The 17,959-nt window shown below is 37.0% G+C and overlaps 1 protein-coding gene across 1 annotated transcript in view; it reads right to left on the bottom strand.

The window, feature by feature from the left end:
• Nucleotides 1–559: 559 nt before the first annotated feature.
• Nucleotides 560–17,959, bottom strand: part of BOLL (boule RNA binding protein) — a 97,259-nt gene continuing 79,859 nt past the window's right edge. Inside the window, exons 12-13 of the mRNA XM_090045174.1 lie at nt 6,088–6,289; nt 560–3,381 (exon numbers count right to left, since the gene is read on the bottom strand). Of these exons, the coding sequence (XP_089901300.1) occupies nt 6,131–6,289 (159 nt within the window). The 3' untranslated portion in view covers nt 560–3,381; nt 6,088–6,130. The remainder of the gene's footprint in view (nt 3,382–6,087; nt 6,290–17,959) is intronic.

Below are 17,959 nucleotides of genomic sequence, written 5' to 3'. Positions count from 1 at the left end.
TCCAAAGGTATACAGCAGTGGTTCTAAACCTTTTTAGACTTGAGGCACCCTCGCTGGACTCAAGGCAACCCTTGGCAAATGCCACTGCTTGGTTTTCACTCATTATTTTGACTATGGAAAAAATAATAAGAGCAATTCTTCTGTTTCAAAGAATTCAGAAAGGCCACAATAGGTCAGAATGTTTTTGAAATCTTTGAGTTCATCTTGTGAACCATATGTAGGTGTTTGCACAGCTCACACTGCATTGCACCCCATGGCACCCTTAACAGGATCTCACTTCTATAGAGGTTAGTATCCCCTAGCTCAGTGGTTCTCAAACTTTTTTTTTTCGCAGATCACTTGAAAATTGCTGAGGATCTCAGCAGACCACTTAATAAACCTTTTTTTTTCTACAAATCAAAGCACACAACACATATTTTATTATCAGTAGTCTTACCCTACAAGTACAGATTTTCTCCATTGTTCTGCAACCTTTCTGCGGACCATCTGAATGGAGCTCGCAGACCAGTGGTGGTCCGCAGATCAGTTTGAGAACCTCTGCCCTAGCTCAATCTTCATTCTGATTGTTTGAAGAAACTTTGATAGACCCCTGAGTGAAGGCCACACGAACATGGAGCCACTGAATATGGTGGTCTGAACAGGAAAAAGTCACCCTCTCCATTCCCCTGAATACTATTTTAAACCTCAGATCCAAAATAGACCATATAAATGAATTTATCTTGTATGATGTTACAATTTTAAAAATAATTATCCAGTATCATATATCATATATCTTTCTATTAAAGAAAAATAAGTTTTAACACGAACAGTAAATACAGAAAATTTTATTTGAATTAAAGGTTTAGTTACACAAACATAGAACTTTATCAGAAGTTACAAACTATAGAAACTTGTTTTTCATTACTGTATTTCATACATACAGTTGTAACACAAAATTAGTTTTTTGTTGTGCTAGGCTAAAGGGTAACAAGTTTACTGAAAACTACTTCAATGAATTTACAATTTAAACATTTATTTCTGTATATCTACAGTTGCTTACTTAACAAGGCTGCAGTAACCAGATTATATGGGCCTGGAATACATTATCAAAGTAAACTTCTATCTGGCTAACTATAATCATGCATACTTATATAGGGCAAAATGGTATGTAACATGTCAGCTCCAATTTCCAAAAATTATAATAGTTAATACTTAAATTACATAATGAGAATTATGCTTATGTTTACTGTAAATATTTATTCTGAACTGCAGCTTCTTGGATGGAAAGTGGCTATAGTACAAACCAAAAGTGAAACTTGTAAAGCTATCAGTTTAAATATATATTTTATAAATATTACTATCTTAATGAGTCCATGAAAGCCTGTACCTTTTTATTATGCCTTAAATAAATTATTTAGCATTCAGTTTAAAATGAAAACTACACATTACAGCTAGCTAAGCATGATACCTGTTTACCATGTTTCAAACTTTTTTTGTCCAACAGATTCTGGTTGGCTGGTATGTTGGATAGATGTAAATTCTGCATTTCTTTTAAAAATGACTTGTTAGGTGTTTAGCTTTTTCACTTAAATATAAAACTGTCATGAAGTGAAGAAAGCTTTTTTTTCCAGGTGATCCAAAATTACTGCATTACTTTAACATTTAGACTTCAACAAACCTATATTACAGCAAAAAGGCGCATCCTTTCAACTTCCTACATTTTAAAACGATAGTGAAAAACAGGGAAAAACATTTAAACAAAGCCAAATGTTCTGTTAGCTTCCACTGAGTTATTATTGGAATGAAGTTTGTTCACTAGCGTAATGATAAAAGAATTATGAGGATCAGAAAAAAAAAAATCACTGATTTAAAAAAAAAGAAGCTTATTTTGATACTCATATTTTAGAATAGGATTAACACAAAGATATATTAAATTAATATGGCAAATTCAACTGTTTTATGGTCTCACTGAATTATTTGCTGGCTCACAAGTAAATTTAATATTTTGTGTTCACGCTACTTCTAAAATTTCAAAACAGATATTTCCTATCCAAGTACAGAATTGAATTTTGTAACATAACATTCCCTGATAACTGTATATAAATAGCGGGAGTGATAACAATGCATTTGGATATAATTTTTGTCAAAATCTATGCCAATATGATTTTCTACTCTTATCTTAAAGCAAATGTTAACACTAGCATTCTGCCACAAAACCATCTAGAATACAAACTGCAGTTGGTATCAGTTTATAAACTAACAATAGCAGGTGGTTGCTAGACAGGAAAAACTAAAAATTAAGTTAGTTTCAAGATCAAATGATGTTGGTGGATAAAGATACTGAAAGAGGAAGAGGAAAATTTGCTAATTTAATCATTTTTCTAAATAATAGCCCTGACAAATAATACTAAGCAAAATTACTTAGACCATGTAGGCCACAATCCAGTTGTCTGATCTGTGTATAATTCCTGTTGTGCACAGCCTCGCAGATGCCAGCAGGGATCTGGACAGGTAAAGGGGTTACCAAAAAAGATCAGACTGCAGAATTAAGGCAACAAAGCATATAGGCAGCTAGACAACTTGTGTACAAAAGTAAAGGAATTTCCAATGACAAAAATAATGGAATAAATAAGCAACAAAGAAAAAAATTGAATGCTGGAAAGAAACTACTACTGGGAATGACAGAGTTAACAACGCTTGAAGATACTATTTTTGAGATGCGGTAAAGTTCTTTTCCAACATATATTACTCTCTACAAAAGAAGTATGATGAAGGTGATATTGGATTTAAATTTTAAGGCTATTTTAGGATTGACTAATATGCAATAGGCTAGTCTAGATAAAACATTTCCAGAGAAAAATGAGTCTGATCAGCCACCGGCCTGATTTTTCTAAAATACTGTGCTTCTAATAGAGGTCACTGGGAAGTGTTTGGTGCTCAATAGTTTTGAAAGAAAAAAACTAACTTTAATTTCTTAATTTATAAATTTTGCCCCTAACATTCAGTAGGGATGTACAGACCTTGGAGGCTAGATGACCCACTATTCAGTGTTTCATCTTGATCTGTTCTATGCTTCTTAAATCAAGATAGGACACCATGGCTCAACCCTCTGCAAATGGCAACTTCAGACAAAGAAACAAGGACAAGAGCAGACTTAATTGTAGAAATTTGTGAGCATCATTTGATACTCACAGTGAACGATGAGCATCCTTCCAAAGTAACTGAAGAGATAATATAAACAGAATCTCTCTCCTTACTCTAAAATGAAATAATAAATCTTAAGGCTTACTTTTTATTTTCAGCATTAATGTCTTTGGGTCAAATCTTCAAGTCTCTATTTAGTTTTTATCTAAATAAACTCAAGAGTAAAACCCCTCAGGATCTAGTCCTTCGAACTTCAACCTGGAGAATTAAGAAATAAACATTTGTGTTTAAAACAATTCTCATTTACATTTTACTATTTCTTGTGGGAGAAGGAGGGGTTGAATTCTGAATCCTTTATATAGCCGCTTAGTCACTAATTTTATTTGTCTTATATTTATATTACTTGATGTTCTTATGTCAACATTCATTCAACCAAACAGAGCTGAAGTATTTTTAAACCTAAGAATGGAAATGTGATCAACTAGGAATACATTTTTAATACCTTAACTTTAAAAATTACCAAATTATATCTGTTTTATATTTGGTTACTCTTTAAATTAGGATGCAAAACTGGAGCACAAAGAAAAATTCAATTTTGTACCTTGTATAACTTTTTAAAGTAAGTATCAATTTAAATATTCTTTTATGTCAAAAAGTAAACAACACTTGCATGAGAAAACTGTTACCTGCATCTTTTGAATTACTACATGCAGCCATAAGCAAAATAAATGCTGAACCTGTGTTATTTACAGAATAAAACCACAATTACTTAGAGACTTTCCAAGAGGATATAATGGCATCTTTTTGCACTACTGATAAAAGTAACAGGCTAAACTTAGTCTTATTTCACAAATTATTTTTCCTTTCATATTTTGAAGGGAAAAAAAAAATCAATACTTACAATCTACTATCTGTCCTTATAAATGCCAATAAACATTTGAGAACATTTGAGCTTTCAGATGCCATTTTAGTGGACAGACATACCAAATGTACAACTTTAAGGAGATAGCTCAGAAAACTTCAACTGTAGACAAATGTTTTTAACATGACACTATGTAACAAATTTATTCCTTGGACCTCTAGAATTTAAAAAGTATTCTAAGAAAAATCATGCTTGGTACAACAAAGAACAAATTCAATTTGTGAACATTTTTAAAAGGCAGGATTTATAACTCACCCTAAAGCATAGGTTGAAGTGATTTTATACTTTTGTTTCATGATAATAAATATCAGACTGTAATAGCAGAACACAAGATCTTTCCTGGCTACTTTTGCAGCTAGATGACTTTTTGCAAAAATAGTTATAATTGAACAAGTTTTTATATAAAAATGAAGTAGTTTGAGGATGTGCCAAAATTTATCTAATATGGCCATGTAGATACATTTTAAAACCTAAACCAAATATATAAAAAAATGAACAGATGTTTAGTTTGTATAAGTTGTCTCAGCAAAGTCATGACAATTTACAACAGCTGAGGATCTGTCCCCCAAAATTATACCAATATCCCCACGAATATGTTATATTTACACATGACAAACTGTTTAAAACCAACAGTTGTTAGACTGTTACAAGCAGTTTTGTTTTGTTTACAAGAGGTATAAATCTTGTTTGTGTGCGATCTTTCCTCTGATTAGCCAAGGTGCAGAAACTGCTTTTAGGTCTAGGAGTGTAAATGTTACTAAAACAGCAAATAATATATAAAATGGGCCTGACTTATCTCACGACAGTGTAAGTCAATGGCATTAACCCGGTACACACGAGAACGGAATCAGGCACCACCTGTTTTACACTCCACTATAAAAGAATGTTACAGATTGCAATTTTCAATAAGACTATTTAAATATTACCCGTGTATTGGCTAGTACAGCTATAATGCCCACTCTGCAAGACCCTCAACTGATATAAAACTAAAACAAAGTACTGCAAATATATTTGGAAAGTCATTCAAGCAGATCAAAAAATAAAAAAGTAATAACTGAAAAATATTTTACATACATAAAAAAGATAAAAATAATGACCTTCAACAGTCTGTAAACAATAAGGCATGGCTTTTACTCCTATTAAATACAGTAGTCATGTTTTGACCTGTTTTCAGTTTAAAAAAATACAGATGGAATCCTTGAAAAAAGAAAGCACAGAGAAAAAAAGAGGAATAAATGTTTAAAGTCCTTACAGTTGAGAAGGAAATTGTATACTATCTTAACACATGATGTAGTCTGTCAATGCATTTTAAGCTTGTACAGGCATTGGAAAAATATTACACTTAAAGACTAGGTAAACATTTCTAGCCGTCTTACAAGATAAAGTATTAAGTCAATTCTTGCACTTTTCTACAGCTAGAATGATACTGCAAGCATGAATGTATTATCTACTGTATTTAAGAAGTGTCAGCCTCAAATAAACAATTATAAGCAAGTGGTCCAAATTTAATTTTTTCAAATTCTTACCGCAAAGTGCTAAAACTACACTTAAGCAAGAATTCTTACCTGTTAGTTAAGTACATGGATCTAATTTCAACAGAAATAATTAAAATAATTTAATATACACAAGCTATACATGAGCTCAAACAAAATAAAATTATGCTTAATTATATTTAAAATAAACAAAACAGTATCCAAAACAAATACATGCTGTTAGTCTACAAGAAAACAGCTAAAACATTGTAATTAATGACTATTGTTGTAATTTATCTGACACAAAAATATACTTTAACTTTGCTCTGTAATACAAATGTGTTGTTTGTCAATGCACATAAATAAATAGTGCACACACAGTGGTCTGTATATCACAAATTACAATGTCATCTAAAGGTATATTAATTGATAAAGGAAACCATGATTTTATCCTGCATATCATGCTTGTTAACCTGAACTGCAAGGCTTCTTTTTATTCCTTTTACAAAAAGTGAAGACATTTTAACTTAGGCAAATTCAGCAAATGTTGTATGTTAGAAAATTACATACCCTCCATGTGCTAGACATATTAGCATGGTAGACGTCTAAAATTCTATTTTACAGAGTCTGTAGAGGAAGGTGGAGTGAGAATTGTATCTTCCATTCTGTAATCTTTCCTAGGATGAAAGTGAGGGCTTCGTGTATATCGAGGCTTGAGACTCACAGACGAAGGATGAGAAAAATGTCTTCTCACAGAATGTAACCTTGGTTCCTAAAAAAAGGGGAAAATATTGTCTTTGTACTTTAAAAAAGTGTTCTGTTTACTTTAATAAATATGTAGGTGGAAAAGCTCTAAGAACTTAAGACTGGGTCTACTACATGGATAAAAACACATTTAATAACACATGAATAAATACTGTGCAAAATGCATTATTATTCAGTAAGTCATCTTAGTTTTAAGGATTATTTATACACTATTTAATAAAATACAGCTCATGCTGCATCAACAGGTTGAAAGTACTTGGTAAAAATCCCAGCATATCCAAGTTTAGCATGACATTTTACTATGAAAAATACCTTAAATCAAACCAAAAATCCGAAGTATTTGTGTACCACCTGGTATACAGGAATCACTAGTTTCCAGGATAAGGACATATGCAAGTAATCTTATTCGAATCAAAAGTATATATGCAACAAGACCACTCCAAATGCTTAGTTAAGCAAGTATGTAAGTCCATGCTTTAATGTATTTGTCTAGGGTTTTAATACATTTGAATGGTTTCTTCAATAAAGGAAAGCAAGTATACAATAAAGGAAAAATACTGTGTTATTTTTTCTCCGATGGCTCCTACAGCATAATTCCATTACTATAACTATTACAATGAATGTAAACTACTGACTTCTCTGACTCTTTATGGGCTGTCTAAAATAAGTTAGGACTAAGCAACAATTTATGCATGAATGCACAATTCCCACTGATACCATTATCAATAGTATATACAGTCAGAACTACAAGGCGAGATCTTCAGCTGATGTAAATCAGCATACCTCCATTGACTTATTTGTAGCTACCTTTATACATTAATTTGTATTCCCCCCTACAACATGGCTTAAGTATCTTTACCATGTCACAGAAACAGTATCAGCTTACAACAGCACAGTGAATATGGTATGAAAGGCTTGATACATTCATATCTAGCATTTTTTCATTTCAAAGCACTTATAAACAAACTCAAAAGGATCATTCAAGGCAGAATCCAATTTCACTTTTTGTGCCCAAACAGCAGTTTCTGACTGTGTAACTGCCACTTACCTACAGTTTGTGATCCTACTCACTATGCAGTGTGAACATGCAAGCATCCACAAAGCTACTGAACATGCTCAGCTGACTGCATTCTAGCTGGGCAGGTATACAGCTCTGTACATACAGACCTGAGCATAAGTCTTGAAATTCTGACCTAACAAAACCAAAGCACAGGAAGAATCAAGACTCTGATGTCTTACCTCCAACAGCTGAGCAGTTAGGAAATTTTCCCTATGAAGTTGGATACCCATATTCCAGACCCCCACCTTCATCCACAGAATTTGATCTGGCTTTTCTGATTTCCCAGCATAGCATTCAATTTCTAACCACCAGAGAGCATGGGTCAGGCATGACTCCTTTTAAATCAGGAGTCAATGCACCTTGCATTTAATATTCATTGGATAAAGCGGATGGAGAGCAGTGGGAAAGTTTCTGCTGCACTGGGAATTATGGCCCAAGATACAACCCATGGACAGCAACCACCTCATTGAGTCACACCCTCTATAGGTTACTTTTCTCCAGGCCCCAGATATCTCCCTCTCTCTGCTGCCAAGTGGACCAGCCTTAAAAGGGGGGGCCAAAAAAGGGACTGGGTAATGACCCTTTTCCCTCTTTAGACAGCTTCATGGAATTTTTCTGGGTAAATTTTGTCATAAAAACTTACACAAAGTCATAAAAATGTCTTGTCTAAAGTTGCACATTGAGTCAGAGCTGAGTACAAGGCTCAGGCTTTGCCTTATGATCAGAGTCCACTAAATCCTATAAACCTTTCCTTTAAAGTGCTCCCTTAAGGGTATATGTCTTATCATATACCACTGTCAAGGAAAGGAACAAAATTTCATTACATTAATTATGTTTAAAGATTGCAGCCACTCGCCAAGCTCTCTCAGCATTAGAGGTAGAAATATGACCCATCTGCTCATATGAGGAGTGAATGGAAAGCACATAGTCTCTGTCTGAAAGGCTGTAAGTGAAATTTGGCAAGTGGTATTATATACATACACACTGACAAATGGCTAATTACCTCAGATGTACATCCTATCATCATGTGTTTTGTTTGTAGAATGTGCGTGACTGACCTGGAACCTATCACATGGGAGGCAAACCTGATGGTCATATTATCATCTGGTAAGTAAACCCAGTGACAAACTTCAATCTGGAGTCAGAACTCCTATGAACTCTATAACGTAATATGGGACTATTTTCCATAGTTTACAAGTAGTTGGGAGAACAGAGAAAGAATGTGATTTAAAGTAGTCAGTCTCCTGCTGGAATCTGCCTTTGATCAGCCAGTCATCCAGGTACAGGTGAATGTGGATTCCCTGTTTCCTTAGATAAGCTATCACTACAAACAGGGTCTTGGTAAATACCCTTGGTGCCTTGAATCCAAAAAACAGAAACCTGCACTGGTACTGATTGAGGTCCACTGGAAATCTTGGATGCTTCCTGTGTGAATAGGAGTGTAAAATGAGACATCCTGCAGGCTGAGAATTGCAGGCTAAGAGGCTTGATCATGGAATGATGGAATAATTGAAACAAGTGTTTCCTGTCAGATCCCAAAACAGCATTTTCTGAGTCTTCTGATTCCAGGACAGGAAACTCCCCTGTTTATTTGGAATAAGGGAATTTAAGGAAGTGCCTGCTGCTCTACCCCTATGAAGAGCTTCCTCTATGGCTCCAAGATTAAGCAGAAAAGCCTTCTCATGAGAAGGGTCCCCAAAAATCAATGGGAGAAGGGACTGGATAGGGACTGAAGAATGGAACTGGATTCAGTATTTATGGGTGAGGGTCAACAAGATCTCTCTCTCTGAAGTCAAGGCAGATCACACTTGGTAGAACATGGAGAGGATAGTTTTTAAAAGGCACTACTCTATTGACTGGGTCTGGTGCAGATCTTGACCATTTTTCTCAAATTGGCAGATACAATAAAGGAGAAGGGTGCAGTGCTGAAAAAGGGAGGTTGTCCCCTGGTGTATCTTGGATGTTTTCTGGTGTAGTATTCCATCGGTCTTTGGTAGGACAACATTACATGGATTGGCAGGTTCTGGTAAAAAGATCTGTGATACAGAAGGAGAGTAGTTCCAAAAGAAGGCAGTCTGTATGTATAAGGTGTTCAAAGACCTAAGATCACAGTATGTACTTCATGTAATATCTAGGACTAAAGCAACAATAGTCTACAGAAGGTCACCATGGTGGTTATAGACCTTGATGAAGTGTCTAAGACAATTCATGATCTGCAAGGCCTTTTCCACCATTAACTGTTCTTTTTTAGGTTCCAAAGTTCCTCATTGCTATTATGACAAAACTTGGCAAGGAAAGATGTTTCCTTATCCCACATGAGAAAACTGAATTTGGTCAGCAGTATCTGCCAGTTGGCCAATTACAACTGAAATGACACCAAGGGGTATGATTTCCTCCCAAAATGGATCAAGATATTGGCATTTTCTGGATTGCTCTTGGATGACCTCAGATTTTCTTATACAGCCAAGGTAACTGAGGGGGAAGGAAGAAGGAAGGATAATTTTGGCAGACAAGATGGCAAGATATCAAACACCATGCAAGACATTTTGGAGATTACTGATGCTTCAATCTGCAGAACATCAGCGACTCACCCAACTTATTTAATACTGCTTTCTCTGGCAATGAAGAAAGGTGCTACTAGTACTGCTCCCATATGGTAGGAGAGGGACCTCTTCTTCTCCGATGCATTTGTTAACTCTTAAAGACTCTGAAGGAGAGTCTCAGTATTCCCAACAGGATGACGGTGGCATTCCATATGCTTTTGGGCGACTTGCAGATCCTTGATTGCACTAATGCTAGTTTTAGTGAACTAGCGGAGATCGGGGGGTTGTTATTCCTTTGTCTCCTGACAGCTCTTCTCATAGACCTCAGAGGGCACTCCCTGGCACCCATGGCAAAGACATGCCGCTAAAAGAGCGAGCTGAATTTCTCTATGGATATGGCTGACTGATAAGCACTGGATTCTGTACTGGTGCTAGTGTATATGTTAGTACTGACCATTATGCCATTTTTGTCTGAGTCCCCTCTCTTATGTTGGAACTGACAGATAGGAAGTCCAGACACAGTATCTGGACTCTAGCGAATTACAGTCTGCATGTTTAGTCAAGTTGTTAAGGCTTGTAGGATTTACTCTGCAATATCTCCCAAAAGGATGTTGTAACTGTCTTTTAATACTTAACTTCAATATCTGATGTTGAAATTGGGGTTGATTAAAGTCCCAGTGTTGATATCAAGACTGATGTTGGTTCTAAGTCTGAAGTGGCTTACAAATTAATGATAGTCACTTACAAAAGCAGGCAGAATATTACAAAAAAGAAATAAAACAAAAACTTCTTAAATGAGTTTAGCCTTGCTTTCTGAACACCTGCCCAAGTAGGAAGGTCTTACAAGTTTTCCAGAAGCTGTTTTGGTTCTGGCTCAGGTGGACTTCAAGGGTGAGGGAGTTTCAAGGCTTAAGAATGACTACTGGGAATGACCTCCATGTGTTTTCAGCAAACAAATTTAGTGCACGGATGTTATTTGTAGGAGGCTGCTGTCAGCCGTCTCTTTGATGAGACATTAGATAATACAGGCTTTTCCTTTACAAGGATTAGGGATCATTTCCTCTGGGTCCAGTATGACTTTCATGGAATGCTTCATCTCAGAAATTGTTTGCACTTGTAGTAAATTATATGCTTTTTGGAACACTAACTTGGAATATGAGAATCTCCCAGTTAGACTGGGTACCTAGCTTGCCCATCTTTAGGGGGACATCACTATATGATGGCCAAGGCTTAAAGCCTACAGGTTGTGTGCCCATCTACATAAAGACCTTGTACTCCGTGGTGGGGGAAGATGTACAGGGTAGATGTACACAGTGGTCTGTACAGAATCTGACCTGCCAAGTCTGGTCAAATAACTACTGGATCAGTCTAAACCCAACAAAACCAAAGAACAAAAGTGGCTTTGTAAAATTCTCTTTATACTTTGGAAATTTTAAGACATTTAATTTAATCTAAGACCTAATGAGTAGAGACCTATGTAAATCAGCTACCTAAAGGACCTGATGTGCAACACGCTTCGATCTTGCTCTTTCGGCCATGCTCCCTCTCTCCCCCCAATTGGTGAAAGGGTCCCGTTGCTTTTTGCTGATCAGCCTGGAGGCAAAAAACCCCCAGTTTTATATATGCAACAGTTTCTGCCTCCTGGTTAATCAACAGCAAGCGGTGGGGCTATCGGGGCCCCTCTGCCAATCAGTGGCAGGGGTGGTGTAAGGAGAAAACAGCAAGATTAAAGGAGCTGATGCACAGCACACTTCTGCCTCAATTAAATAGGCCCCTACAATGGGGCAGAAACAAGTTGCATTCCATCTTGCTGCCACAGATAATAAGAGGAAAGTAAGGGAGGATCTTGAGAGTTCTGTCCCCTTTATGCCCTCACACAGGAATACAAGGAGGGTCAAGGAACCCAACAAGCTTCCAGTAAAAAAAAAAAATCATGTCTTGCATGAGCACTTTAATGCAATTCACACCGATGCATATTCAAGGAAGAAAATTTGGTTTATAGGTTTTGATTAGCATCACAGTTCTATAGTAGGGACAGAAATTCTCCAGGGAAGCTTTCAGTTTCCTTAGCCATTGTCTTTTCTGCAATCTCCTGCCTCATTCAACACACACCTGCCAACGGTTGCAACAAGTGATGCACTGGTCCTAAAGACAAGAGTGTCTTTCACTATACAACTTTGATTCATCCTAAGAGCTAGTTCATCCTGTGCAATGAATGAAGGAGGGATCCTGTGGAAAAAATGAGCATGTAATCACATAACTAAAACTGTTATAATTCAGACAGACAAGGGAACTGAATTAAAGTGGCATAGGCAGCCTTAAGTTTGTCATTTATTAACTTTAACATGTTTGACCTTAATAACATCCCCTTAATATTTGTGTAACTTTCTAAATTTTCAATACTGAAATTCTAACTGAAACAACAGAAATTCTTATGAAAGGCATATATATTAATACTAACATGATTTATCATCATAATTAGAACCTTTTAATACAACTCTCACAGAGACTGGACTGAATAAATGCCAACAGCAGCATGTCATCTTAGATATGGAGAGAGGTAGTTAGCTGTGTTAGATAGAACAAAGGCAGAAGGCAGGGAAAGACAGCACCTCAAGAAACTAATGTCTTCAAAAAGGTGTACCCATGTAAGGGCAACCTACTTCATCATATCTAGAATGACTGTAGAGGGTGACACCATGGCTTTCACAGATACATGGTGAAAGCAGAGAGGGATGGCAAGACTCAGGAATCATGTTCTATTGTATATTCTGTTGTAACTATCGAAGGGAATGTGTGTAATGTGAACATAGTCTTTTGCTCATCCCTCCTAAGACTGAGCTCTTCTGTCTCAACCTATGATCTGCTCCTCATTCCAATTTTATTTCCCTTACCTAGCCTGTCCCAGACTTCATTCCTAAACTTCTAATTCCAGTCCAATTTTTTTATTCTGTACACCCTACTCTCTTGGCTCACCATTGTGTTTCAGACTGCCCCCACTCCTAGTCTAATCTCCTTGCTTAGCCATTCCAATTTTGCTCCCTCCTGGCTCTTTTTCTATTAACGTGGCTTCTGGTCTCTCTCAACCTACATTCCTTATCCTGACTGCTCCAGGTCCTAGTTTCATACAAGAGTACCTCATCCAAACTCAGTGTCATTATGATTCTCCCCTCTCTCAAATCCTTAGCCCCATATTTTCCTAGCCAGTCCCAGGTTTTGCCCAACACATCAATGCCTCATCAAACCTCTTTCTCTTCCTGTATCACTGTCTTTCCCTTGTCCCACTTGTTCTCCATCCCTCTCTACTTACTGTTTTTTGTGACCCCTAGTTTCAATCTCTTCCCAATATCTACTAGTTCCCAGTCACCCAATCCTTTTTTCCTTCCTGGTATATAATTTATTTGTCCAGTTAATCTCAATCTTTTTCTTAAATGTCATCTATTCCTACCCTGCCAGACTCCATTCCCAACCTCTTCCTAGTGCCCCTCCCTTTACAGTTGCTTCTGGTCCCTTCTGCATTTGAATTGGGTAGCTTCCTCTTTCACAACACCTGGGCTAAGCAGGAATATAAGAGAATTTGGCTACTAAAAATCAAAGAAGTCAATACTGACCATGTGCAAACTGTGAGATTTAGATTAGTTTGATTTTGGACAAATTAGGTCCAATTTTTATGGGATGGCAAGGAGCACACCCCTGCCACAAAATCCAAATTTCAAGCAAAGTTTCAAACTACAGAGCTCAAAAAACTGAACTGTCAGAATTTAACAAGGGCAAAACAATGTATATTTTCTAACTTTATTCTTGAAAACAACTATTTTGACAAAAAAACCAAAATCAGCCCTAGGCAGACAGCCAACACAGAAAATTTCAGATCAAATGTTTCTGATTTGGCAAAATTATGACAACTGAAAACAAGATCTTTTAATGGGAAGCCACAAGCAACCTTAATAATAAGTTTTACTAAATGCCCCGCCAACACTATAGTTATCATTTCTTGTTTGATTATATCTTATATAGAACCTATTCCAAATCTACCTCAATAAAATCCTTATATTACCTTCTGAGTACTCTCTGTATTTTCCTGGAGGTTGTAAATACTGTAAAATGACTGTTTCAGATCAGGGCTGGAATAGGTAACAACTAATTTTACTTATTTTGTAATTTCCACCATTCCTCATCCAATTTATCTGTAGAACTGTTACCATGTATATAATGGAGATCCTAAATTACTATAGATTGAAGGATTTGAAAATTTCATGATCTTTGTATCTTAAATGAAATGGCATTTTTTGAATGGAAAGCACCTATAATGGAAAGTAACTATAAATGCTTTGTATAAAGTGATTTTTTTTTAGTAGGAACAAAAAAGCACTGGCTATTTTAGATGGGTTTAAAAAAAAGATCAACAAAGCCCAAAATATACACCTTCAAAATCTGTATAAAATAAAGTCTGAATTTCAGAATAAACAATACGGGAAACCCTACATACCAATAAGTCCAATTGTCTGGTCTAAGCAAAGCAATATACAGTATCGCAAAATGTTGTGTGTGTGCATTTAAAATTATAATAACATTATATGAGAATGTAAGCTATTATCTGAAAGTCTAGAACTGAATGGTTGTGTGCTTTTACATATACAAAAACAAGAGGTAAGATGCATGTGCAACTTTTTCTTTGGCATTTTTTGATTTAGAGTGCTTATCAGTCATTCTATTTAGTGTTTTTTTCCTATAAAAATTCCCTGCCCCCCATTTTTTTAAAGAAAAAAGAGGAGGCAGCCTCTTTAAGAAAATAAAACAGACGGTTAAGCACTTACAAATGAATTAATCATTCTATGAAGATCGAAGTCATGTCCACTTGGGGGACAAAACAGGATAAAAAGAGACAAAAGTGTTACTAATAAAGGAAATAAAAGAAACACGATGTTAAATAGTTTTAACTACATAAAATAATTTGATAGCAAAAACCCTCTATTTGAATTTTTCAATCTGAAGATAAAGCTTCAAAAAAAATATAAAAAATGTAATGTATTTACTCACATACCACACACACCTTCCCCTCCAAAATTAGTCTTCCACAAATCAAGGTGCTTGTTTTTACCCAGGAAGCTGATTTCTATGCTGGAATGGAAGGAAAGAGCTGCTGGAATGGCCTCCAGGGGCTATTCTTTTCTCTTTTCTTTTCAGCCACCATTTAGTAGGGTAGAGTCAGTATCAGAGCTAGTTATAACCCCTCTCAGCCATTGCTGAATTGGCAGTAGCTTTTGTCCAAGTCAGCTTTTGGCCATGACTCTGGAAACTATTTTATTTTTTCCTTCATCCTTCTTTCCCAAAACAGGTTTATGTCTTACTGGGAGGCGTGTGGTATGCAAAAAACATATGCTATATATCAAAATTCTGGAAAAAAGTGATCGTATTTTTAGGGGAATAAAATTAAATGGGCTAGAAGGAAAGTACTGGTGGAGTGAAAATACATATATGCTTTCTTCAGGACTAATGACATGGAGGCGTAACAATGAGCACTACAGTTCAAATTAATAAGGAAAAAATATATAGCAAGTAACTACAGAATCTTGCAGATTGGGCTGGTTATACTTTATTCTGCTTTGTACTAAACTAGTTTGCAAAAAGCAAGCATTGCAATGAATCAACTGACCCTAAGTTTCACAACAGGCAGCTGCTAGCTGGTACGTTGAAGATGGATGTCGGCCACATGGGGAGGACTGGACAAGAAAATCAGTACAGCTGGATTAGAGCTGCCCAAAAGGCTTAATAATGAATGCTCCACAATGTCTGTCAATTAAAGAGAAAGAATATACAGATCAGAGAAACTCGAAGAAAAACAAAACTTAAATAAGAGCAGTCTGTAAGAATAATAATAATAATAAAAAGAGACAGAAAAGAAGGTACAGAAGAAAACAATATAGAAATAGGTACAATTTCACTGAATCACCATTTTTGAATATAAAATACATCAATATGTATTCAATCAAGTTAAAAAAATATTTTTGTTTTACAAGTTCAGACAAGCTGGTTATAGGTAAGGAAAAAGAATCCAGAAGTTTTATTCACAAGTTTTGTGAGAGGTTTGTGTGACACAGAACAAGACATGGCTAAATGTTATTGTACCTTTACACACCTAACTGGAATTTGTGGTGTTTATGCATAGCTTGGGTTCTATTTGTATGCGTGCAGATACATTTACCATATGGTACCATGTTCCTACACCTTGGAGTTTTTCTGCACCTTGCATTTAATACACCAGTGTAGAAGTTGTGCCCGGGGCAGTTAAGTCCAGCTCAAACAGCGTTGGAATTCATCATGTTGTATTAATTGCAAGCACAGACACATCCACTCACGTCTAAATCTTCCCATTACGTTTAAAGAAACGAAAGCTATTATCTGTAACTGCTGTGAGTATTCTGCTAATGCAAATCTGCATTCATGTGGAGTAGATCTACACTCTTTTTTGAACTGGTTCCTTGATGATATCCCCACAGTCATATGAAAGCAATAATATATCATAATAGTAGTAACCAACCAAATTTCTGACATGGAGCATAAATAAGGTGACCATATTGGGACAACATGAAATCTGGGACACTTGTCCATAGGGCTCCCCCTTCTTCTCAAGTCAACAGTGCTGCAGGCAGAGGTGGGAGTGGGGCAGTGTAATCCAGCTTTGCTATTAGTACTATTCAGGAAGCTAAGGGAGTTAATGGTCTGTTAATGACCCATTGTTCTTTACTTCACAAATGTTGACAATAATCTCTTTTTAAAGGCCATTCTACTAACCTATTTTAGGGCATTTCTGGGGCACAAACAGAAGTGACAGTTTTTGCCTGATCTGGCAACAGATAGTAGTTTATAGCCATGACCAAACACAAGTGCACTGCTGCAGACAGCTTCAAAAATGGCTGATTGGGTGAAAATCTGACCCCTCATTGGATGAGGTATCAAATGAAAACATTTAAAAATGCAGCATCTTCTGTAACTTGTGTCAGCAGAGTTCCCAGCCTGTTGCTGTTTTCAAAATGGGAGGGGAGAAAGGGAGCAGAGGGAGTTCAGTCTGGGGGTTTTTCAGCCCTCCATGGGGTGAGGTGGGTGTACTGGAGCCCTCTACTGAGGTGGGGGTGCTCCAATTCACCCATCCCACCCTTAAGCACCTGCCTGGAAGCCTTAAGAATGAGCTCCCTCTGCTGCCTTTCTCCACTCCCATTCTGAAAACAGCTAGCACTGGCAGAGAGCCCTGGCCATTGCTATGGGAACCTGGCTGCACGATTTCAGCCTGCAGCTATATTCCCCTCCCCACTGGAACCAGCAGTGAACTTCTGTTTGGTCTGGATAACGCTGTAACTCAGAACGCTTTGCGGAACATGTTTTCAGCTGTAGCTGGTAGCTGTACTTCTGTCTGCTCCCTTGCTGTTTTCTAGGACTTCCTATTTCACAGCTCATGAGACACTGCCTACTCGCCCTGCACCCAGGATACAACTGTAGATCAGCTTGTTTTAATTTTTACTGGCCAGCCGGGACCAGTTTACGAAATCTGGGATTGTGCTGGCCAAACTGGGACGTATGGTCGGTCCCCCTAAGTATAAATGAGTAAAATACTGTAATGGATGTGTAAAGAACAGAAAATGAGAATGGGCAAGTGTGATTCTGCTGATCCTTCTCCCATTCACTTATAAAGCAGATCTAATCTCACTTATATTGTAGGCTAACATCCTGTATCTAGCTATAATCTTCTACAAAGGTCTTATGCTGAACAGCTACCACTAAAGCAGCTTGGGTATCTGTGGCAGGACTGTCCCTATGGGTGCCATGACCTCCTCTAGTGCCCCTGCCTACCGTGCTAACCTGGGCCTTGAATGCACCCTCTATCTCGCCCGCCACATCTTTGATCTTATATTGTTAATGGGAGGCTGCCTTCCTGCCCTTCTTGGCACGGGGCTGGTCTTGCTATACGAGGATTCCATTCTAAGTAGCCCGCTCCTTCTCGGGCCTACTCAATATACTTGTTCCTTCTCTCCAGGGCCTTCCACTGGGCTCGCCCCCTGCCGGGGCTTTCCCCTCC

Source organism: Crocodylus siamensis, chromosome 4 (genome assembly GCF_052110815.1).
Source record: "Crocodylus siamensis isolate JL-2025a chromosome 4, ASM5211081v1, whole genome shotgun sequence".
In the NCBI taxonomy this organism is placed as follows: Eukaryota; Metazoa; Chordata; order Crocodylia; family Crocodylidae; genus Crocodylus; species Crocodylus siamensis.
This window is presented reverse-complemented; position numbering and strand designations above follow the sequence as displayed.